The following is a 19,172-nucleotide window of genomic DNA, read 5'->3' on the forward strand; positions in this document are numbered from 1 at the left end:
TCCGATGTCTTTTCTCAGTTTTTCTATTCTGATCTGTAGCCTGTGTTGCCATGCTGGTTTTGTGGATTTCTTCTGTGTGTTGGTTGGTTCTGATCTCTGCCTAGTGTGTATATTTAGTGTAGTGAGTGCTCCTACATAAACCAGTAGTTGTAACTCTTCCATAGTTGTGTATTCATTTATTTTGTTGTGTATGATTGTGTTGATAGCTTTTATTGTTGTTTCGACTTGTGGGCTATTTGGTGGTCTATGCAAGAATGGTCTAATGTCTGTATTTGTGTCTTTGTATTCTATATATGTCAACTGAAATTTTTCTTCTATATCTAACATGTGTGTCACTTCGTGTTCTATTTGTGCTTGTGCTGGTGGCTGTCTTAAAATTTCATTTTCCTCTGATTGTTTAATTGATGCGTGTTGTTCTTTGTTTGTTTGCTCTGGGATGTTTGAGTCCATTACTGTATTTTCTTCTTCTTCTTCTAATTGCACATTATTTTGTTCCAGTATTTGTTGTACTTGTTGTTTGATGTTTTCTAATTCTGACTGGGGTATCCTGTTATTTTTTATTATTACACGAATCTGATCAGCTAGACGTTGTTCTGTTAAAAATTTTAATTCTGGGTATCTGGTAATAAATGTTGTGTATACTTGTGATCTGTATCCAGTTGTGTTGGTTCCTAGGTTTGTTGCTTGGTAATAACAGAACATGAGGTGTCGATTAACTTCATCTGACCATCTCATCCTCTGTCTTTGTTTTCCTTCTAGGGTGGTTGCAGGAAGCATATCCTGCAAAACACCTCTATTTGGATTTAAATCATTTTCCAGTTGGCTAGCAGTGTCATTACCATTGTGGGCGGGCATAGGGTTCAAGCGCCGTCCCCGACCATGACGGCGCTTGTCCGAGGCTTCTTTAGTTCTGTCCTGAACCAAGTAATCACACTAAAAGGGGGGTTAGCCCTATTAGTGGTTTGTTCTTTTCGTCGCCTTTTACGACTGGCAGAACATACCGGAGGCCTATTCTTTTCCCGGGCCTCCACGGGGTTTATTATTATTATTATTATTAATAGTAGAATAATAGAATAGTAGAATAATGAACTGCTCAGTGTGGTTATCTTACCTTCATTCTTTCTATTTTCTTTTTAATTTTATTTAATGATCTGAGGATGTGGCTTCCACATATTCGCCAGCTTAATAAGAAGTTCCCTTTGAAATCTTACATATTGCAGCCTCAGTCACACTTCCTGGGTTGCAGACTGCTTCACCCTCTTGCATCTGTACAAAGCACTAGTCCTATCCCTACAGAGTTATGGGTGTTTGGCCTATTGATTAGCAGCCCTTTGATGTTATGGCTGCTGAACCTAGTTCACCACTGTGGGATCCAAACATCACCAATTACTACTAAATCTTGCAATAAGTGTCCGCACTACCCGAACACCCAAATAACCTTATCCTGTTGGGATGACTTGCCTGCCACAAGAGTGACCCAGGCATGGTGTTCAAATGGCTCTGAGCACTATGGGACTTAACATCTATGGTCATCAGTCCCCTAGAACTTAGAACTACTTAAACCTAACTAACCTAAGGACATCACACAACACCCAGCCATCACGAGGCAGAGAAAATCCCTGACCCCGCCGGGAATCGAACCCGGGAACCCGTGCGTGGGAAGCGAGAACGCTACCGCACGACCACGAGATGCGGGCCCAGGCATGGTGTTCTAGAGGTAGTTCATCTGGAGTCTCTTCATCCTAACCTTGGCTTACTGCCATTGAACCCTCGTCAGGTTATCTCGTTGACCCTGCCCCGACATGGTGCATACCTCATACAAAGATTCAGCTGGACCTTTCTGCTGGACCAAAGGAAATGATAGACCCTTCTGTAGTTTGACATTTGTTACAGTTCTTGACAAATTTTCTTTTTCAGCAATGATCTATATTGATATTTTATAGGTTGACAGTCACATCGGCTACACCACCATACATTCTGGGGCCATAAACAACACTCAGTATCATAGAGATGTAATGTTTTGACAGCAGTAGTAGTGGCCATGATCCAAGCCCCTCCATTATATCTACACTCACGAAAATCTTCTAACATGTAATGATTCTCTAAGCAGCCTTCAAGCCATAAACCAATGCTATCTTTGGAACCTGTTGGTTTTGACCATCTTTCTTGCCTCCATGATACTGGGAGCTCAGTTGTATTCCTCTGGACTCTAACTGCTGTAAGTATTCAAACGATTTTGCATACTGCTTAGGAAAATAAACTACCAAGATGAAAGTCATGGTGATGGGGGTAGTGGGATCTGACTTGTGGTCAACACTAAGTCTTCAGCATTTTGAATGGTTCACTGTTGCCACTGTGAACATCTACATCTGCATCTACATAGATACTCCACAAGCCACTGTACACTGGATGACGGAGGGTACCCTATACCACTACTTGTCATTTCCCCTCCTGTTCCACTCGCAAATAGAACAAGGGAAAAATGACTGTCTTTATGCCTCTGTATGAACCCTGATTTCTCGTATCTTATCTTTGCGGTCCTTAGACGCAATGTATGTTGGCTGCAGTAGAATAGCTCTACAGTCAGCTTCAGATGCTGGTTCTGTAAATTTTCTCAATAGTGTTTCTCAAAAAGAACATTGCCTTCCTTTTAGGGATTCCCATTGTAGTTCCCGAAGCATCTCCGTAGCACTTACATGTTGTTGGAACCAACAGATAACAAATCTAGCAGCCTGCTTCTGAATTACTTTGACATCTTCCTTCAATCCGACCTAGTGCAGATCCCGAACACTTGAGTAGTCCTCAAAAATAGGTCGCACCGGAACAGGTGAACCGCTCTTTCCTAAAATTCTCCCCATAAACGGAGGTCGACCATATGCCTTCCCTACCGCAGTTTTCTCATTCTCATTCCACCTGAGATTGCTCTGCAATGTTACACCCAGATATTTAAACGAATTGACTGTGTCATGCAGGACACTAGTAATACTGTAACCTAAGATGACAGGTTTGATCTTCGTACACATCTGCATTAACTTACATTTTTCCGCATTTAGGGCTAGCTGCCATTCATCACACCAACTGGAAGTCATCTTGTATCTTCCTACAGTCACTCAACTTCGACACCTTACCATATACCACGGCATCATCAGCAAACAACCGCAGATTGCTGCCCACCCTGTCTGCCAAATCATTTAATATATAGAGAACAACTGCAGTCCTATCACTCTTTTATGTCGTTCAGTAGCCAAATGACAGGATGTTTGTACAGTTCTCCTGTGTGAAAAATTTCTTGAATATGAGATTTAAAACTTCGACTTTCATTTTGCTTTCTTCAGCTGTCAAGCCAGACTGGTCAACAAGGGTACGAATGGAAGCCTTAGACCCACTTATCGATTTTACATAGGACCAGAATTTTCTCGGGTTCTCTGCCAGATCTTTTGCTGAGGTGTGACAGTGGTGGTAGTTCTATGCTTCGTCCATAGATCTTTTCACAGATGCATGAATCTCTACTAACCTTTGCTTGTCATCGTGTGTGTGTTCCCTTTTGAACCGGGAGTGCAATAGCCTCTGCTTCTTCAGCATCTGCCGAATTTCGTTTTAAACCATGGGGGTCTTTTCCATCCTTTGTCTACTTATTAGGCATGTAACTCTCCAGACCACGATTTACAATCTGCTTAAACTTTACGCGTAATTCCTCTACAGCAATCTTACTGGAACTAAGTGATACTAATTTACTGTCTAAGTGAGATATTAACTGCTTATCTGTGCTATCTAGCAGACACACCCTCCTAGCCTTCTTGACTGATTTATTAACTTTCATAATCATAGTTGCTATAATGACACCATGATTGCTAATTCCCATTTCTATACTGACCTTGTCGATAAGGTCCAGCCTATTTGTAGTTATAACGTTTAAGATATTTCCATTTTGTGTGGGCTGCAGAGCTAGCTGCTCAAGACAATTTTTCAGAAAACCTGTTCAAAAGTATTTCACATGACTGTCTGTCTGTACCCCCTCCCACAATGTATCCATTGACAACCCAGTCTATACTCGACAGGTTAAAGTTGCCTCCAACTAGTATTGCATGATCTGGGTTCCATGAAAGGGTCCATGACTGCATGGCGATTTTCCTTTCACCCTTTGCAAATGGAATCCACTATCCTTTGCCGACTATATAGCAGAAGTACCTGGCTGACTCACAGTCACTTTCTCCAGTGAGAGGGTCTATCTCATTGTTGTTTTGACATTCTTGTGTCAGTGGGTCACATCTTGTTTTAATTGTACCAGTGTATCTGGTTTGTGCTGAACACTGAAGCTTGATAACTCTTTGTGTCTACTATTAGACAACTTTGTCCTTTGAACAGGACACTTTTGTTTGTGTACACTGTTCTGTATGTCTACATGCCTCTAAGGCTCAGTTCAAGATTTGATTGTATGCACATTGTTACTGTATGACAAGAAGAGTTGTCAGCATGGAAAGTTGGTCTCTGTATTAGAGTTTGCCATAGCATTCATCTTGGCTATTTTATTCAAACATTCATCCACTGTTATGAAGCACAAAACATTGGAATCTGCCTCATAGTGGTTGTCCATCATCAACACCACCAGCTGATGACAACTACCTACATGTAATGGCTCTTAAGTACCGTAAGGAGACCCTAACAGAACTGCACACTGCCTTTTTGGAGGCAGCTAAGACTGGGCTGCCCCAAAAAGTATTCAACCATCTCCACATAATCAATTTGGCTTCAAAATATCCAATATTGACAACAGTACAAACTATCCAGCACAGAGGTGCCCAAAGATAATGGGCAAGGGAACATGTGTAATGAAACATGGATCACCGTCGTTATGTTGTCTTCAGCAATAAGTGCAATATTTTTCCGATGTCTGATAATCGCCATAGAAAAGTATGGAGGCAGCCAGATATCAGTTCACATGTCAGACATGCTATCCCAGGGATTCAGCTAGGTGAGTCGTCATGTTTTTTCAGTATCAGTTACAGACATTGGATGCCTCTCAACATTACAGAGGACAGTGCGGTATCAAGATGGTATCTCCTGATCTACTGTCCAACTCTTATCATCAACATTTTTGGTGATGGTTTAGTCTTTCAAGAGAATAATGCATAAACACAAAGCATCCATGTCCAGAAGGCAGGAATCAAACATATGAAATTGCTTACAGTATATTTTGACACGAACCCTATTGAGCATGCTGGGGATCAGTTGAAACTTGAAGCAACCCTCCTTGTGCTCAATATAACTCTGGAGGATAACCATCAAAGAGTGAGACAAATGTGAGCATCAATGTCATGATCACTTTGTGAATAGTGTGGGGATCAAAGTATGTTTCAGTGCTTGATATGGAGCAATGCAACATTGAATTTACGCAGCAACATATTTTGCTTTTGCTGATGAGCTCTTTCCAACAGACTGGCTTTATGTTGGTAATTTTTCTTTTTTTTAAATTTCTCATTAAAGCTATTTTTGTTTTGCTTTCTTTCTTTCATTGCAACTCTTAGAGTCTAAACCAAAACACATCCACAATTATGCAGGTGGTGCAAAACATTGCTTCAGCAGTTTATGAGCAGCTGCAGGCAACTACTAGTGGGATGAAATAAGTGAAAATATCACAAATAAAATAGTTGCAGATAGAATCAATTAATTTTAACCTCGGGAGTGTCCAAACTCACATTCATACTGTGTTGGGAACATGTGGTCATCATACATATTATCCTGTATCCTGACATGTTGTGGCATCATGCCAGTGAAGGTTTGATCCCATTTGCTGGATGGAAAATGGTCAGTAAAAGTCAGTATTTTTCATATTTTTCAGTTTTAGTCTGCATTTTTCAGTTTTGATCTGTAAAGTCAGTGTTATACAATGGCTTATTAAAATAGATTTACATGATATGGAGAAAGGTTTGTTGCCAGTAAAGTAATGTTTTGTGTGGCAGGTGGATTGAAAAATTAGAAAATGCTGTTGAGAAGGCCCTGAGTTACACCTTTGTTAACAACCTTGTTCGCCAGTACCGAGCGAGGTGGCGCAGTGGTTAGCACACTGGACTCGCATTCGGGAGGACGACGGTTCAATCCCGTCTCCGGCCATCCTGATTTAGGTTTTCCGTGATTTCCCTAAATCACTTCAGGCAAATGCCGGGATGGTTCCTTTGAAAGGGCACGGCCGATTTCCTTCCCCAAACTTCCCTCACCCGAGCTTGCGCTCCGTCTCTAATGACCTCGTTGTCGACGGGACGTTAAACACTAATCTCCTCCTCCTTGTTCGCCAGTATATGATTCTTGATTTCTATATTGGGAATGTTACATAAGAGATGTGAAGTTATTGAGAACATGAAGATATTTGACAGATCTCAAGACTAGCCCGAAATTTTCAGTTTCTTGGGGCTTTAGTACTATACAGGAGCATGCTTGCAACTTGAAAGCACAGAGAACAATGTAAAGTGAAACTGAGTGCTTCACAACTATATTTGCCTTCTGCCTGTTGTGGATGTAGCAGTGATATTGTAATGTAATCTCCTGGAGATACACCATCAATTCAGCTTTATTCTGCTAGGAAAGCTGTTTTAAAAGCAGAATTAAAGTGGTGGTTGGAAATGATTGGAGGGAACTTTGCTGTTGAGTCAACTTGTGAAGATGTCAAAGAAACCTTTGAGGTAATGTTTCCTGGAAGGAAGTGTTCCTTTTGAGTTCACCCTTTCAAAGACAGAGGCCAGATATTTATTATGTGATGCGTTAGCTCCATATTTTAAAGAGCAATTGGTGGAGATGTTGGAGTAGCATATTTCTCTCTTTGTTTTACCTCCAGAGAAAGATTTTCAAACTGTGGTTAAATACTGGTCTGATTCCAAACAAATGATTATGATACGACATCTGCAGACTTTCTTCATCCGTAAGCCCACTGCTAGTGATACAGGGTGACACAGAATAACAGAAATGTGTGAAATGAGTAGTGGCAGCCATGGGCAGGTGGCAGCACTGCAGGTTCGTGACAGTTAGCGAGTAAACAATGTGCCATTTCAATAATCATGGATCAGTGGAATGGACAACAGCATGCATTAGCTATATTTCATAGCCAGCCCCAATAATTCTATCTTCAATAGAGCTCTCTTCCTCTGCTCGTGCACATATTTTGTAAAAGTATCCTTTGGATAAACCTTGGTTGTGGTATCTTGTATGTGTGCATCCTGCTAAGAGGAAGAAAGAAGGGTCATACAAAAATGTAGTGAAATTGGGTGCAGTTCTTCCTATTGTGTACACTGAATGGCAACTACTGACAGTAGAAGAAGTAAATTGGGCAGTGACAAGAACACAGTAGAATGGTTACTGGAGTAGGTTTTTTGAGAAGACATATACCTCTAGAGAAAAGAAGTACCCTACCATTTTTGTTGTGGAGGCTGCCCTTGCATTTCGCATGGCAATACGGATGTAGAAAGGGGATTCTCATTGTTGAGGAACATCTCGAATGAAGACACTACATATACATGTGAAAGAACATTGGATGCCCATTTGACTGTAAGAGATGCTGTGGTGGTTACTTTATAATTACCACTCAAGAACATTTTCAGTTAGCACAGACAACTCATATCGGATACAAGCAATACTGTGAAGGGGCTGAGGAAAAACTGAAGAAACAGGAAAACAATAAATTTTGCAAGTAAGTATGAAGAGTAAGTTTGAAAAAGAAAGAGTAAATATTGAACACAGTAAACAGATACTGAAGAAAATGAAAGAATAAGAAAAGGAGAAAAGATGAACTGTAGACAGATTACTGGGTGGTGCAAACAAGTGCTTGAAAGAATTAATTAATAAGGAGGTTTTTTTGGAGGGGGGGGGGGGGGGAGCATGTGTGTCTCAAACAAAGTTTGGGGGGAGCTACAAAAGTTAGGGAACAAGAAGTGAAGGAAGTTAAAGACTTGGAAAGGGTACAGAAAACAGTTGATAAGTGAAAAAGGAGTGCTATAACATTTTTTCAAAGAAGCAAAAGCAAATTGAGTCCTAATGACCTAATTTTGTAGAGGAACTAAAACATTACATTTAGAAGTTGTAACTATTTTGTTTGTATTACTCTGAGAATGGTACTGTACAGCTGCACTTTAAAGCTGTTTCTAGCTTTAGGTATGTTTGTGCTGGATAGGAGCATGTCAGTATTATAATGAAAGGCAATGATTTTTTTTAAAAAGGGTTTTGATCCTTCTTTCCTAATGAGAAATTTGAATCAGTGTTAAGTCTTTTTTTTTTAATGCACAAAGCAGTAAAGTCAGTTTTTGTAATCAAAATGGTCAGTAAGATAGTAATTTCAGTCTTGAGTTTGGTTTCCATCCCTGCATCTGGTTTGTACGAATGAAGCGATGTAATGGTTTTCGAGACTACAGGTGACTGAAAGTGGAAGTTCTCAACATCATGTGCATTTCATACTTGGTCCTGCATAAGAATGTATGTTCATTTAACAGAGCATGTATTATTGTATACAAACTAAAATCTTTCATTGATCGCAAAAATGTAGGGTTAGGAGCTGAAAGACATCATCTACAACTGGCAATTTCTGTGGATAATTCTCATCCAAATAATGACTGTCTTTTTCAAATCAGTGTATGTGCTAATGCTCTATGTAGTTATGCTTGCTACAGACTCCATTTTTGTCATGTTGTATACAGTTTTCTGCTTGAACAGCTTTTATATTTCATAGCCTGCCCCAATAATTCTATCTACAAGAGGGTTCTCTACCTATGCATGTGTACATCAGAGCAGTGCCGAAATATTTTTTGGTCAAATTGATGCATCATTGTTTTGTGGATAATTGCTGATTTTAGATATTTTCATTGCTGACCTGTTTTTTATGTAGACATTGGTATGTGTGTATTGACAGGGGAGCCTAATAGGTATAGTGAAGTAACATGACACATTATATGTATGTGTTTATTATGCATTCTCATGCTTTCACCAGTGTGATTTTCTACTTATATTAGGCAGTGACTAATACACGGTCCAGTCATATTAATGTGACCACCTGTCAAAAGCGTGAATAAACACATTTTGCTGTGCGGACATGCTGGAAGATAGTCAGTGAGGTTCTGATAGGTACCAACAACAATATGGAGTGTTTCCGACTCCTGTGCTATAGCCAGCTTCGCTAGACTTCTCGCTTGAGGAGCCATGGCGCAAACAGCCCAGTTGAGGTGGTCCCTCAATTTTAGGCGCTTCAGTCCGGAACCACACGGCTGCTACGGTCGCAGGTTCGAATCCTGCCTCAGGCGTGGATGTGTGTGATGTCCTTAGGTTAGTTAGGTTTAAGTAGTTCTAAGTTCTAGGGGACTGATGACCTCAGATGTTGAGTCACATAGTGCTTAGAGCCATTTTTGAGGTGTTCTCACATATTCCCAATTGTACTTCAGTCCGGGTAGTTTGGTGGCCAGGGGAGTATGGTAAACACATCCAGGTGCTCTTCAAGCCTCTCGTATACACTGTGAACTTTGTGACACATTGCATTGTCCTGCTGGTAGGTGCCATCATGCCAAGGCAAAAAACAAGCTGCATGTAGAGGTGGACATTGTCCCTAAATGTAGATGAGATCACCCAGGGAATGCCACGAAAACATTCCCAAGGCCATAACGCTCCTTCCTCTGGCCTGGACTCTTCTGACAACCAACGGCTGCCTGTGAGATGGAGCATAAAATGTGATTCATCTGAAAAGGCCACCTGTTAACACTCTGTGGTCATCTAGCAGTAGTATTGGTATGCAAATTCCAGCCTTTGTCACCGATGGACAGCACTCAGCATGGGTGCATGAACCAGGCACCTGCTGTGGAGACCAAATGCAGCAATATTTGCTGATCAGTCATAGGGGAGACACTGTTGGTAGCCTCTTGGTTCAACTGGGCAGGCCATTGCTCAGCAGTTGCACCTCTGTTAATTTACACATCCCCGTAGCCATCATTCACCCTGTCATCTATCGGCCATGGTGCACTACAGTTAGCTTGGCATTGGTTTTGGATAGTGCCATTTTGGCATGCACAGTGTACTTTAACCATGGCTGCTGCAAACAGTTTACAAACTTAGGTACTTTGGAAATGCTTCCATCAGTGCCCCAAAAGTCTGTGATCATGCACTTTTAAATGTCAGAGAAATCGCTCTGATTTCACATTACTACGATGACTGCACTGTTTTCTGCATCCCTCTGACAAGCTTTTTTATATCCTCCACTGCTAGTGCTGCTGCCTGCGAATGGTTATTGCATATTGATGTCAAACACAGGCAGTGGTCACATTTACGTGACTGGACAGTGTATGACAGTGTTTCAAAATTCTGAGGAGAGTTCATTGCTGTAGTGTATATTATCTACTAACAGTAATAAACCTCACAAATTTTGCTGTTGTTTAATGCTGTTCATTTTGATCTTTCAGAAGTAAACACAACCATAATTGACCATGTTTTCTATCTACAACACCCAAAGGACCTGTGGAAAGATGGAAATTTTGAAGAAAGATATAGTATTGATGAGTGCCCTCAGAGCATTCCTTACAGGTGTGAACTTAGAATTAAGTGTCATTAAGATAGTTTTGTGGAGATTTGTACCAAATCAAACAAGTTTCAACTGTCTCATAAAGAGACAAAGCAAGGGAAAATATCAATTAAGTAGCATAATGTTCATTTAGCAAGAAATGTACACACTTAAAAGTAGTTGAAGCTCTAAGTAAGTGGGGAGAAATGTGGGCTATCCAGATATGCGACATTTGTACATATGTAACTTCTAGAAGGTGTAGCCAAGTACTGAAAGTAAATGATACTGGTTGAATAAATGTGTTGTTACTAATTGGGTGCTCAACCTTTTGTGTCGTAGGTTGCTTCTGCTTAGAGAAAGCTAGATGGGAATTGGACAGATGACAGAGGGAGAGAGGTTAGAAGTGGGAGCTGGCAGTTGACAAAAAGATTATTAGGAAGAGGGCAAGATCCAGTTAGTGTTATGGTAAATGTTGACAATAAGGTTAGTCTGCTGTCAGAGTACTACAGTTGACAGGAGCCTCTGGTAGTTGTAGAATCAGGGAGGATGCAGCAGACTTCCAGCATTTTAAAAAAGCCTAAGTGAAATAGAAACATTAAGGAGAGGATGATGATGCTGCTGCCAAGTAGCAGCCATAGGTGAGGTAAATGCACACGGCTATTGAAAACTTTAGTCGCCATTATTTTCAACACAAACTCAAGGCTTAGTAAAGAGACTGAAGACTTATAAGGACATTGTGTAAGGACTTGACTAAAGAAGATCACATATTGATAGGGAGTAGGGAAAAGGGGTCTGCAAGAAGTCTTGGTAAGGACTGAACTTGTTACTGTATATAGGCAGTGACTTTGAGACGGTCGCTGCTCAGAATTGCAGCACTAGTATTCACTTTGTACAGCTATAACAGCATCATCATCAGCCCCATTTAGATAGAGATATAAAGTGAGTTAATATGGGATCTGAGAGATCACTGATGACTGCTGAAAAGGCACACATTTTGTTGGTGCCAGTAAGTCAGATTACATTAGAAATGGCCTGGGAAGGGGTTGCTAGTTTTGCTTATAAGTGATAGTATAGCATCGATGTTATTGCTCTCTCTAGTCCAAATTCCTGTGTAGCTTGTAGAAGGGTGAAACCTTTTTTTTGGGGATGAAGCCTGTGAAGGGGTATCACTCTTTCAAGATGGTTTCTGTAATAGTGAATATTAGTACAACGAATAGGGAATGCAGGTTAGAGGGCTCACAGTGAGATTGTTTTGTCAAAATTGGTTGTGAATTAGAGATAAAATAGAGAAACTGATAATGATCTCAGCTGTGGAATTTGTTTTTGCATCAGACTATCATGCACATAGAGAAGAAATACTAAGACTTCCTTTAGAGGGGTACCTTACAGTATATCTGTGTGAGGAGTTATTGCAGATGGCAGAATTGACCATTTATGCAAAACGTGATGTTTTGTTCAGAATAATTTACATAGCAAAATATCCTACAGACAAATATTTGAAAGTTATGTATGAGTGTTTGTATTTTCAAATAAAAAATTTTCTGTTTTAGTTGTACAGATCACCCAGTTCAGATTATTTTCCTCTCCAGACTTGACAGTATGCTAAACTCATCCGTAAAAAAGACATAATGTTAATTTTGTGTTGGGATCTCAACATTAACTGTTTCACAGGTTCTCCGCAGAAAGGAAGGTTTATTGGATCAGCTTGAGTCATACAATCTGATGTAGTCAAACTAGGGTATGTGGACAGATGCATATAGATAATATCGTAATAGATTTTTCTGTAGCAGAGGCACACAGTGTGAGAAAAATTGGTTATGACCCATCAACACTGTAAGAAAATAATGCCAAGTCATGTCCTGAGATAGTAAACAAAAGATTTAGAGATATTAGTCCATTTGCAATGCAGGCATCCAAAGCCTGTCTCAAATGGCACACTTTTCTATCTTTACCATAAGAATAATCTTTTGCATAGCTTCAGTCTATTACATCCTATGGTATAAAATTTTGGAGGAATTTTATGCAGTCCCAAAGAATGTTCTGAGATAAGAACTGGATAATGAAAATGATCTGCTATGTCAATTCACAGACTATGCAGGCAGTTGTTCAATTGTGTTAAGAGTTCTTATTCCGCAATCTCTATACATAATATTACTAATCAGATATACCATATACTTAGACACAGTGGAGTGGATTGTGGGCCTCAACAATAAAGACAACTAGCTGTATCATAGATTGAACCATGTCAGAGGTGTATATGTGGAGAGGCCAGATTAACATATGGTTCTTGAAAAGGGGCAAGAGCTTTTTTTGTGGTTGCAAGGCAACAGTTTTTATGATTGACCAATCTGGCCTTGTGACATTATCCAACATAGCCATTTTTGTTTGTACTATGGTGCTGTTGAAGGCGAAGGGAAACTACAGGCATTATACTTCTTGAAGATTTACAATTTGGGTGCATGTTTTAACGATGATGGCATCCTCTTGGATAAAATATTACGGAATTAAAATATTCCCTCATTTGGGTCAACAGGCATGTACTACTCAGGAGGATGTCATCATCAGAAAAAAGAAACATGGTATTTTATGGGTTAGAGTGTGGAATGTTAGGTCCTTCACTTATGTAGTTAGATTAGAGGATTTGAAAAGGAAGATGATTAGTTTGAAGTTTAATGTACTGGGTGTTAATGAAATTCTGTGCTAGCAAGAACAGGATTTCTGTTCAAATGAGTACAGTGTTACCAGCAAAAAATCAAATAGTAGTAAGGCAGGAGTCAGTCTGATAATGAACAAGAAAATATGATTGTGTGTGAACTACGATGAATAGCACAGTGAATGTGTTGTTATAGCCAAGATAGGCACAAAGACAAGACCCACCACAGTAGTACAAGTATGCCTACTAGCTCTGCAAAAGATAAAGAGAATTAGAGATATAATTGTGATGAGATAAAATAAGGGAGATTATATTTTATTTATTTATTTATTTATTTATTTTTTTGAGGAGGGGGGGGGGGGTGACATTTGACAGTAGAAAAGCACGAGAATGGAAAGTAGTAGCAAATTGTGGGCTATGGGAAAGGAATGAAAAGGGAAGCCATGTGGTAGAGTTTTACACTGAACCTAGTTTAATAACTGTGAACTCTTGGTTTAGAAATCATGAAATAAGGTTGCATACGTGGAAGAGACCTGGAAACATTGGAAAGTTTTAGATAGGTAAGGTGGGTTTGAAAACTAGATTTTAAACTGCAAAACATTTCTAGGAGCAGATGTGGACTGTGACCATAATAATATGTTTGTTTATTAACTGCAAATTAGAAGTGAAGAAATTAGAGAAAGGTTGGAAATGAAGGAGATGGGACCTGGATAAATTTAAAGAACCAGTAGTTGTTGGGAATGATATAGGAAGCATAAGGCAACAATTGATTGAAATGGGGAAGGAAATGCAATACAACATAAATGTGAGAGATGAAATGATTACATCAGAGGTACATCTAGGCAAAAAGACAAAGCCCTGTAGAAATCCTTGGGTAATGCACGAAATATTGAAAGGAGAAAATACAAAATGCAGCAGATAAAACATGCAAAAGGGATTATAGAATCAGAAGCACGCGATTGACAGAAAGTGTGAAATGGTGATGCAAGAATGGCTGGAGGAGAAGTGTACAGTTGTGGAAGTGTACAAGACTGCAGAGGGAAGGATCCGCATAACGTCTACATATAGGAAACTTAAGGACAATATGGAAAAAGAGGAGGAGGAGGAGGAGGAAGAATTTGAAACAAGGCACTTGGAATAGACAACATTTCTTAAGAATTATTAAGATGTCTGGGAGAAATGACAAAATTATTCCACTTTGTACGCGAGGTACATACCATCAAACATTCCAGAAGAATGTACTAATCCAAATTCCAATGAATGAAGCTGCAGAAAGGTGTGAATATTAACTGTCAGTTTAATAAGTCATGGATACAAAATACTAACACAAATTATTTACAGAATAACAGAAATATTGTCTGAACCTGATCTCAGGGAAGATCAGCTTGGGTTTCGGAGAAACTTTGGAACATGCAAGGCAGTACCAATCTTACGACTTAGAAGATAGATTGAAAATAGGCAAATGTGCATTGACAGCATTTGTAGATCTAGAGAAAACTTTTGGCAATTTTGATTGTGCTCTCTCTCTCTCTCTCTCTCTCTCTCTCTCTCTCTCTCTCTCTCTCTCTCTTTCTTTGAAATTCTGAAGGTATTAAGGATAAGACAGAGGCAGCGAAGGGCACTATTAAAACTTATACAGAAACCAGACTTCAGCTTCAGTTATTTGGGTTGAAGGACATGAAAGAGAGGCAGTAATTGGAAAGGGAGTGACACAAGGTTGTAACCTATCCCCGGTGTTATTTGATCTGTACACTGAACAGGTAGTAAAGGAAACCAGTGAGAAATCAGGAACAGGAGGTAAAGTTCAAGGAGCAGAAATAAAAACTTTGATGTTTGCCAATGACATTGGAGTTCCATCAGATGGTAAAGGATGTGGAATATCAGTTGAATGGAATGAATAGTATCTTGAAAAGTGTTTTTAAAATGAATGTCAACAAAAGTAAAATGAGGATTATGGAATATAATTGATTTAATTTATGTGATGCTAAGGAAATAAGATTAGAAATGGGCTGCTGTAAGTAGTAGAGGAGTTTTGCAATTTCAGGAGCAAAATAATACACAGTGCCTGAGATAGAGAGGATATAGAACTTAAAACTGCAATGGCAAGTAAGGCTATACTGAGAAAGTGATATATTTTAACATTGAATGTAAGTTTTGGAGGGGCAGGGGTTAGCTTCAGATGAAATTGAAATTTGAATAATGATCAATTCAGACAAGAAGAAGATGCGAAAATGAGATAATTAACAAATGTACTGAATGAGATCAAGAAGAGAAAGGTGATGTATAACCTGACTAAAAAAAGATTTAGAAAAAACTATTTGCACTTGGATTACAGTTCCTGTGCACTATTTAACTAGTTTCATTTTCTCTAGGCTTCTAACAGAATTAAAAAAAGAGCTATACACCCCATATTTTCAAATCCAATTTGAAAGACTTCTTAGTGGCACACTGATTTTATTATGCACAGGAATTCCTTGGAGTTGTTTATACCCTTGCACTATAAAATATTATTTATTGTGTAACCACTTGTAAAACTGTGTGTGTGTGTGTGTGTGTGTGTGTGTGTGTGTGTGTGTGTTTTCCCCGTCTTCTTATTTGGTTTTTAAATTGAATTATCTGTATAAGAAGTTATCAAAACTTAAATGTTTGTTAAATGCAGATTGAGAAGGTTGTTTTTTGAATAGTACAGTTCATGATGCCAGTTCTCCACTTCAGGAATAGTGACATCTGGAGATTGGAATACATACTGTAAATGCTAAGAACAGTTAAATATCAGCAGTGTAAGTGAAGGAATACTGATTAATATATCTGTTATGATTTCTGTGTACTTAGACTTCAATGAATGAATTGCTGTTTCATTCATTGTTAAGTGGTGACCAATTGTGTTGTTTCACAGAGTATCATAGTTTCATAATTTGAGTATTTTTATAATAAATTGATGCAGACAGCTATGCAGGGAAAATTCTAATTTCTCTTAATCACACAAACATAATATAGTAATTTTATCAACCATTGCTGTTCTTCTAGGAAAGTAACAAAAGATGGGATATGGAGAGGAAAATTCTGGGGCTATTCAAACCTCACAGCTACAGATCTGAAATGCATTTCTTTTCATGGACATGTCTCGCTTCTGGTAGACATTCTGAAAAACGTACATAAGAGGTAAGTTTTATTTTACAAACATTTTTTCCTGTCTAGCATTTCAGTTAGCCCTTCAGCCACAAACATTCATTTGGTTGGTCATACTGAATTTCATATTTTTAACAACAAATTATGTTTTATTTTCTCCACCATTGAAGATAATTGTTCTGTGCAAATAATTTCCACTTTATACATGGAAAAAGTGCTGTACTGTTTGGGGGGTGTACTGAAAATATTGAGTTTCAAAATATTTTAAACTTTGTCATTATTTTAGTGAGTTTTTAGTTAAACACAATCACGGCTTCAGACCTGTGACAGTATTTTTAACTTGTTTGTGAGGATCTCTTGGTTATACTGCCTACCATTTACCCATTACAACTTGTAAGCTTCTTTTTAACTTGTAAGCTTCTTTTTGGTCATAGATTTATGCTTGGGGTCAGTGGAGAGAGATTTGTAGCGTGTTCAGCGAAAGTAGCTACAAATTGCTTGGGTAATGTACACTAGCAGTGTCAGGCACAATCTGAATGTAAGTATTCTGAATATTATAGTAAGAAAAGCACTTTGATTTGTGTGTAAGAAACATAGAGAGAAGAAGTGATGTAATGCAATTTCTGATCATTGTGCTCTTTCGTAATGTTTTAAATTCCAAACCTCACCCAAGTTTCTTACAGAGTCAGCACATGAGACATTGCTGACAAGGTAAGGGCTATATTCTCTCTTATTAATTTCAGTGGTGCACTATTTCACAGACACAGGCTGTATACATGAACCAGGTTCCCTAGGGGGCTCACATCTCTTTTGTGAATATGTGCTTAGCCACCTCAGGGCCCAAGCTCCTTTCACATGCTGCAAGTCTGTCCTTTTACTATTCTTTTTTGCTCTCTAGCTTTCCATTGGATGACATTCTTGAAATCAATTGTGCTTGGATCTGGTTTGTCTGTGTTTGTGAATTTGGACACTTGTTTTCTTACTTTCTGGCATTCTACAACTGTTCATTCTTAACTATATGGTCCCCTTATTGGGTTTGATTTGCTCCTCATCTTCCAAATCATGCAGAAGTGCATATCATCCAGAAAAGGTTGCCCAGTCCAGCGTTAATTCCACCTCTTGTGCCTCCTTTCTTTGCACTCTACCTTTGTTCCAATCAGATCGAGAAACCACACCAGTCTTGGGTATTATTTGTGTTAACAGCTTTTTCAGTATTAGATAACAACATTTCAGTTTTTCATGTAGTGAATCGTTTGACGAGCTTTAATGAGGTAATAGATTCTTTCACAGAATGGAAAGCATGCCATGTAAAGCTGTAGCAAGATTAGAGAGGAAAAAATGCTAGGAGCTAAGTATTGAAGAAATGTGTACTTTGTTGCTTGACTCTTTCCTTTATTGGTTTTATGTATCCTAGATTTAATTTTATGACACACAAAACAGCAAGTTATTAGATAATAGGCAATAAACAGTGCAAATTTTCTGAAGAGTTCTTGTTCTCCCGATTACAAAGAATCCCATCCACTATTAATCCGATATTTAAATTTTTTTTAAAAAAAAGAGGGGCAGGCTGTCAAACCGGCCGACTGGGAGCAGGATAGGCACCACAGGAAGTTTCAACTTCCAACTGTCCTGAATATAGTTTGATGGCATCCAGTGCAATATATACACGTTTCAGTTCCACGGTACGAAATACAGTGATGTGCGATAGAAGAATGCTTTATGAAGAGGCGTGGCACTGCACTTTGGCACACTTAACACCAAATAACATGTCTTACATTTCCTCAAACACATATGTTTTATGTTTCAGACTTTTCAGAAAGATGTGCACTACAAGATGAACATATTTTTGAAAATTTGATTTTAGTATTATTGACCCGGTTCGCAGATATCGTAGATCCGAGGCTGTTGCGCATAGCAGTCTTGAGTTATAGTGGATAGTGTTCATGTTACCCGTGTTTAAATTTAGCGATTTCCCCTTCATTTACTCTCACGTCAAATGAAAACAAAACAGATATCTGTGGCCGGGAGCTATCAAGTGAATTAAAATACATTCATATAATTACGGAAGGCTAAAATATGTCATTAGTTTCAGATTTTATTTTATTTCCACCTTTCTGACTGTCAAGCGTTAATTGCCTTGCAGAACAATGAAGTTATTTTTGTCTGTTTGCTAAAGAAATTTGACTTTTATTAACCTTTTCCGCAGAGACAGCCAATGTATTTGAAATGAAATGTTAACTTCCACAGTACTGGCTAGTTTCAACTGTTAACTGCATTTCAAGTGCATGTTTTCATCTTCTAGCACGTATGGCATTATGCCATAATAAAGAACCAAACATGATATAATACAGTACTGGTGCTCCAAGAAAATTTACATCCCAGCAACCACACTGAAAAGCTTAATATCAGGTCGAGGTCTACTTGATTGGGAATCTGGACATACGAATGTGCACTTTAAGTATGCACTTTAAATGTGCACATTTTAGTTATGGTTCATGAAATTCTGATGCTCTTGGAGTATCCTCTGATGATGTCTTGTTTCTTTTATGACATAATGTATGATCTTTCACTGTTTTACACGTACGTACATACGGTCTTCCTGCATCATAGTAGCTGCGCAAGCACGGTGACGCCTGTTATCTGCGCTCTCTGGCAACTGCTGAAATGAACCTATTTGTAACAGGTCGCGGGAAAACATTGCGATTGTTGGTTTGAAAAGCGTTCCTTTCAAAGTAAATATCCTTTTACATAAGTTGAACTATGTGCGAGGATGTACCACGAATTTCTTAAATCACAGAGCATTTGACTGTCATTTAAAAATCAGCCCTTTGATGACGAGCCATTTAGAAGAATTTCAAACCCCAAAGA

General features: G+C 38.8%; 1 protein-coding gene across 1 annotated transcript in view; it reads left to right on the forward strand.

The window, feature by feature from the left end:
- LOC126248995 (GDP-fucose protein O-fucosyltransferase 2) overlaps window positions 1-19,172 on the forward strand; it is a 101,010-nt gene that overhangs the window by 43,285 nt on the left and 38,553 nt on the right. The window contains exons 4-5 of the mRNA XM_049950572.1: window positions 10,425-10,545; window positions 16,203-16,337. Of these exons, the coding sequence (XP_049806529.1) occupies window positions 10,425-10,545; window positions 16,203-16,337 (256 nt within the window). The remainder of the gene's footprint in view (window positions 1-10,424; window positions 10,546-16,202; window positions 16,338-19,172) is intronic.

Source organism: Schistocerca nitens, chromosome 3 (assembly GCF_023898315.1).
Source record: "Schistocerca nitens isolate TAMUIC-IGC-003100 chromosome 3, iqSchNite1.1, whole genome shotgun sequence".
Lineage (NCBI taxonomy): Eukaryota > Metazoa > Arthropoda > Insecta > Orthoptera > Acrididae > Schistocerca > Schistocerca nitens.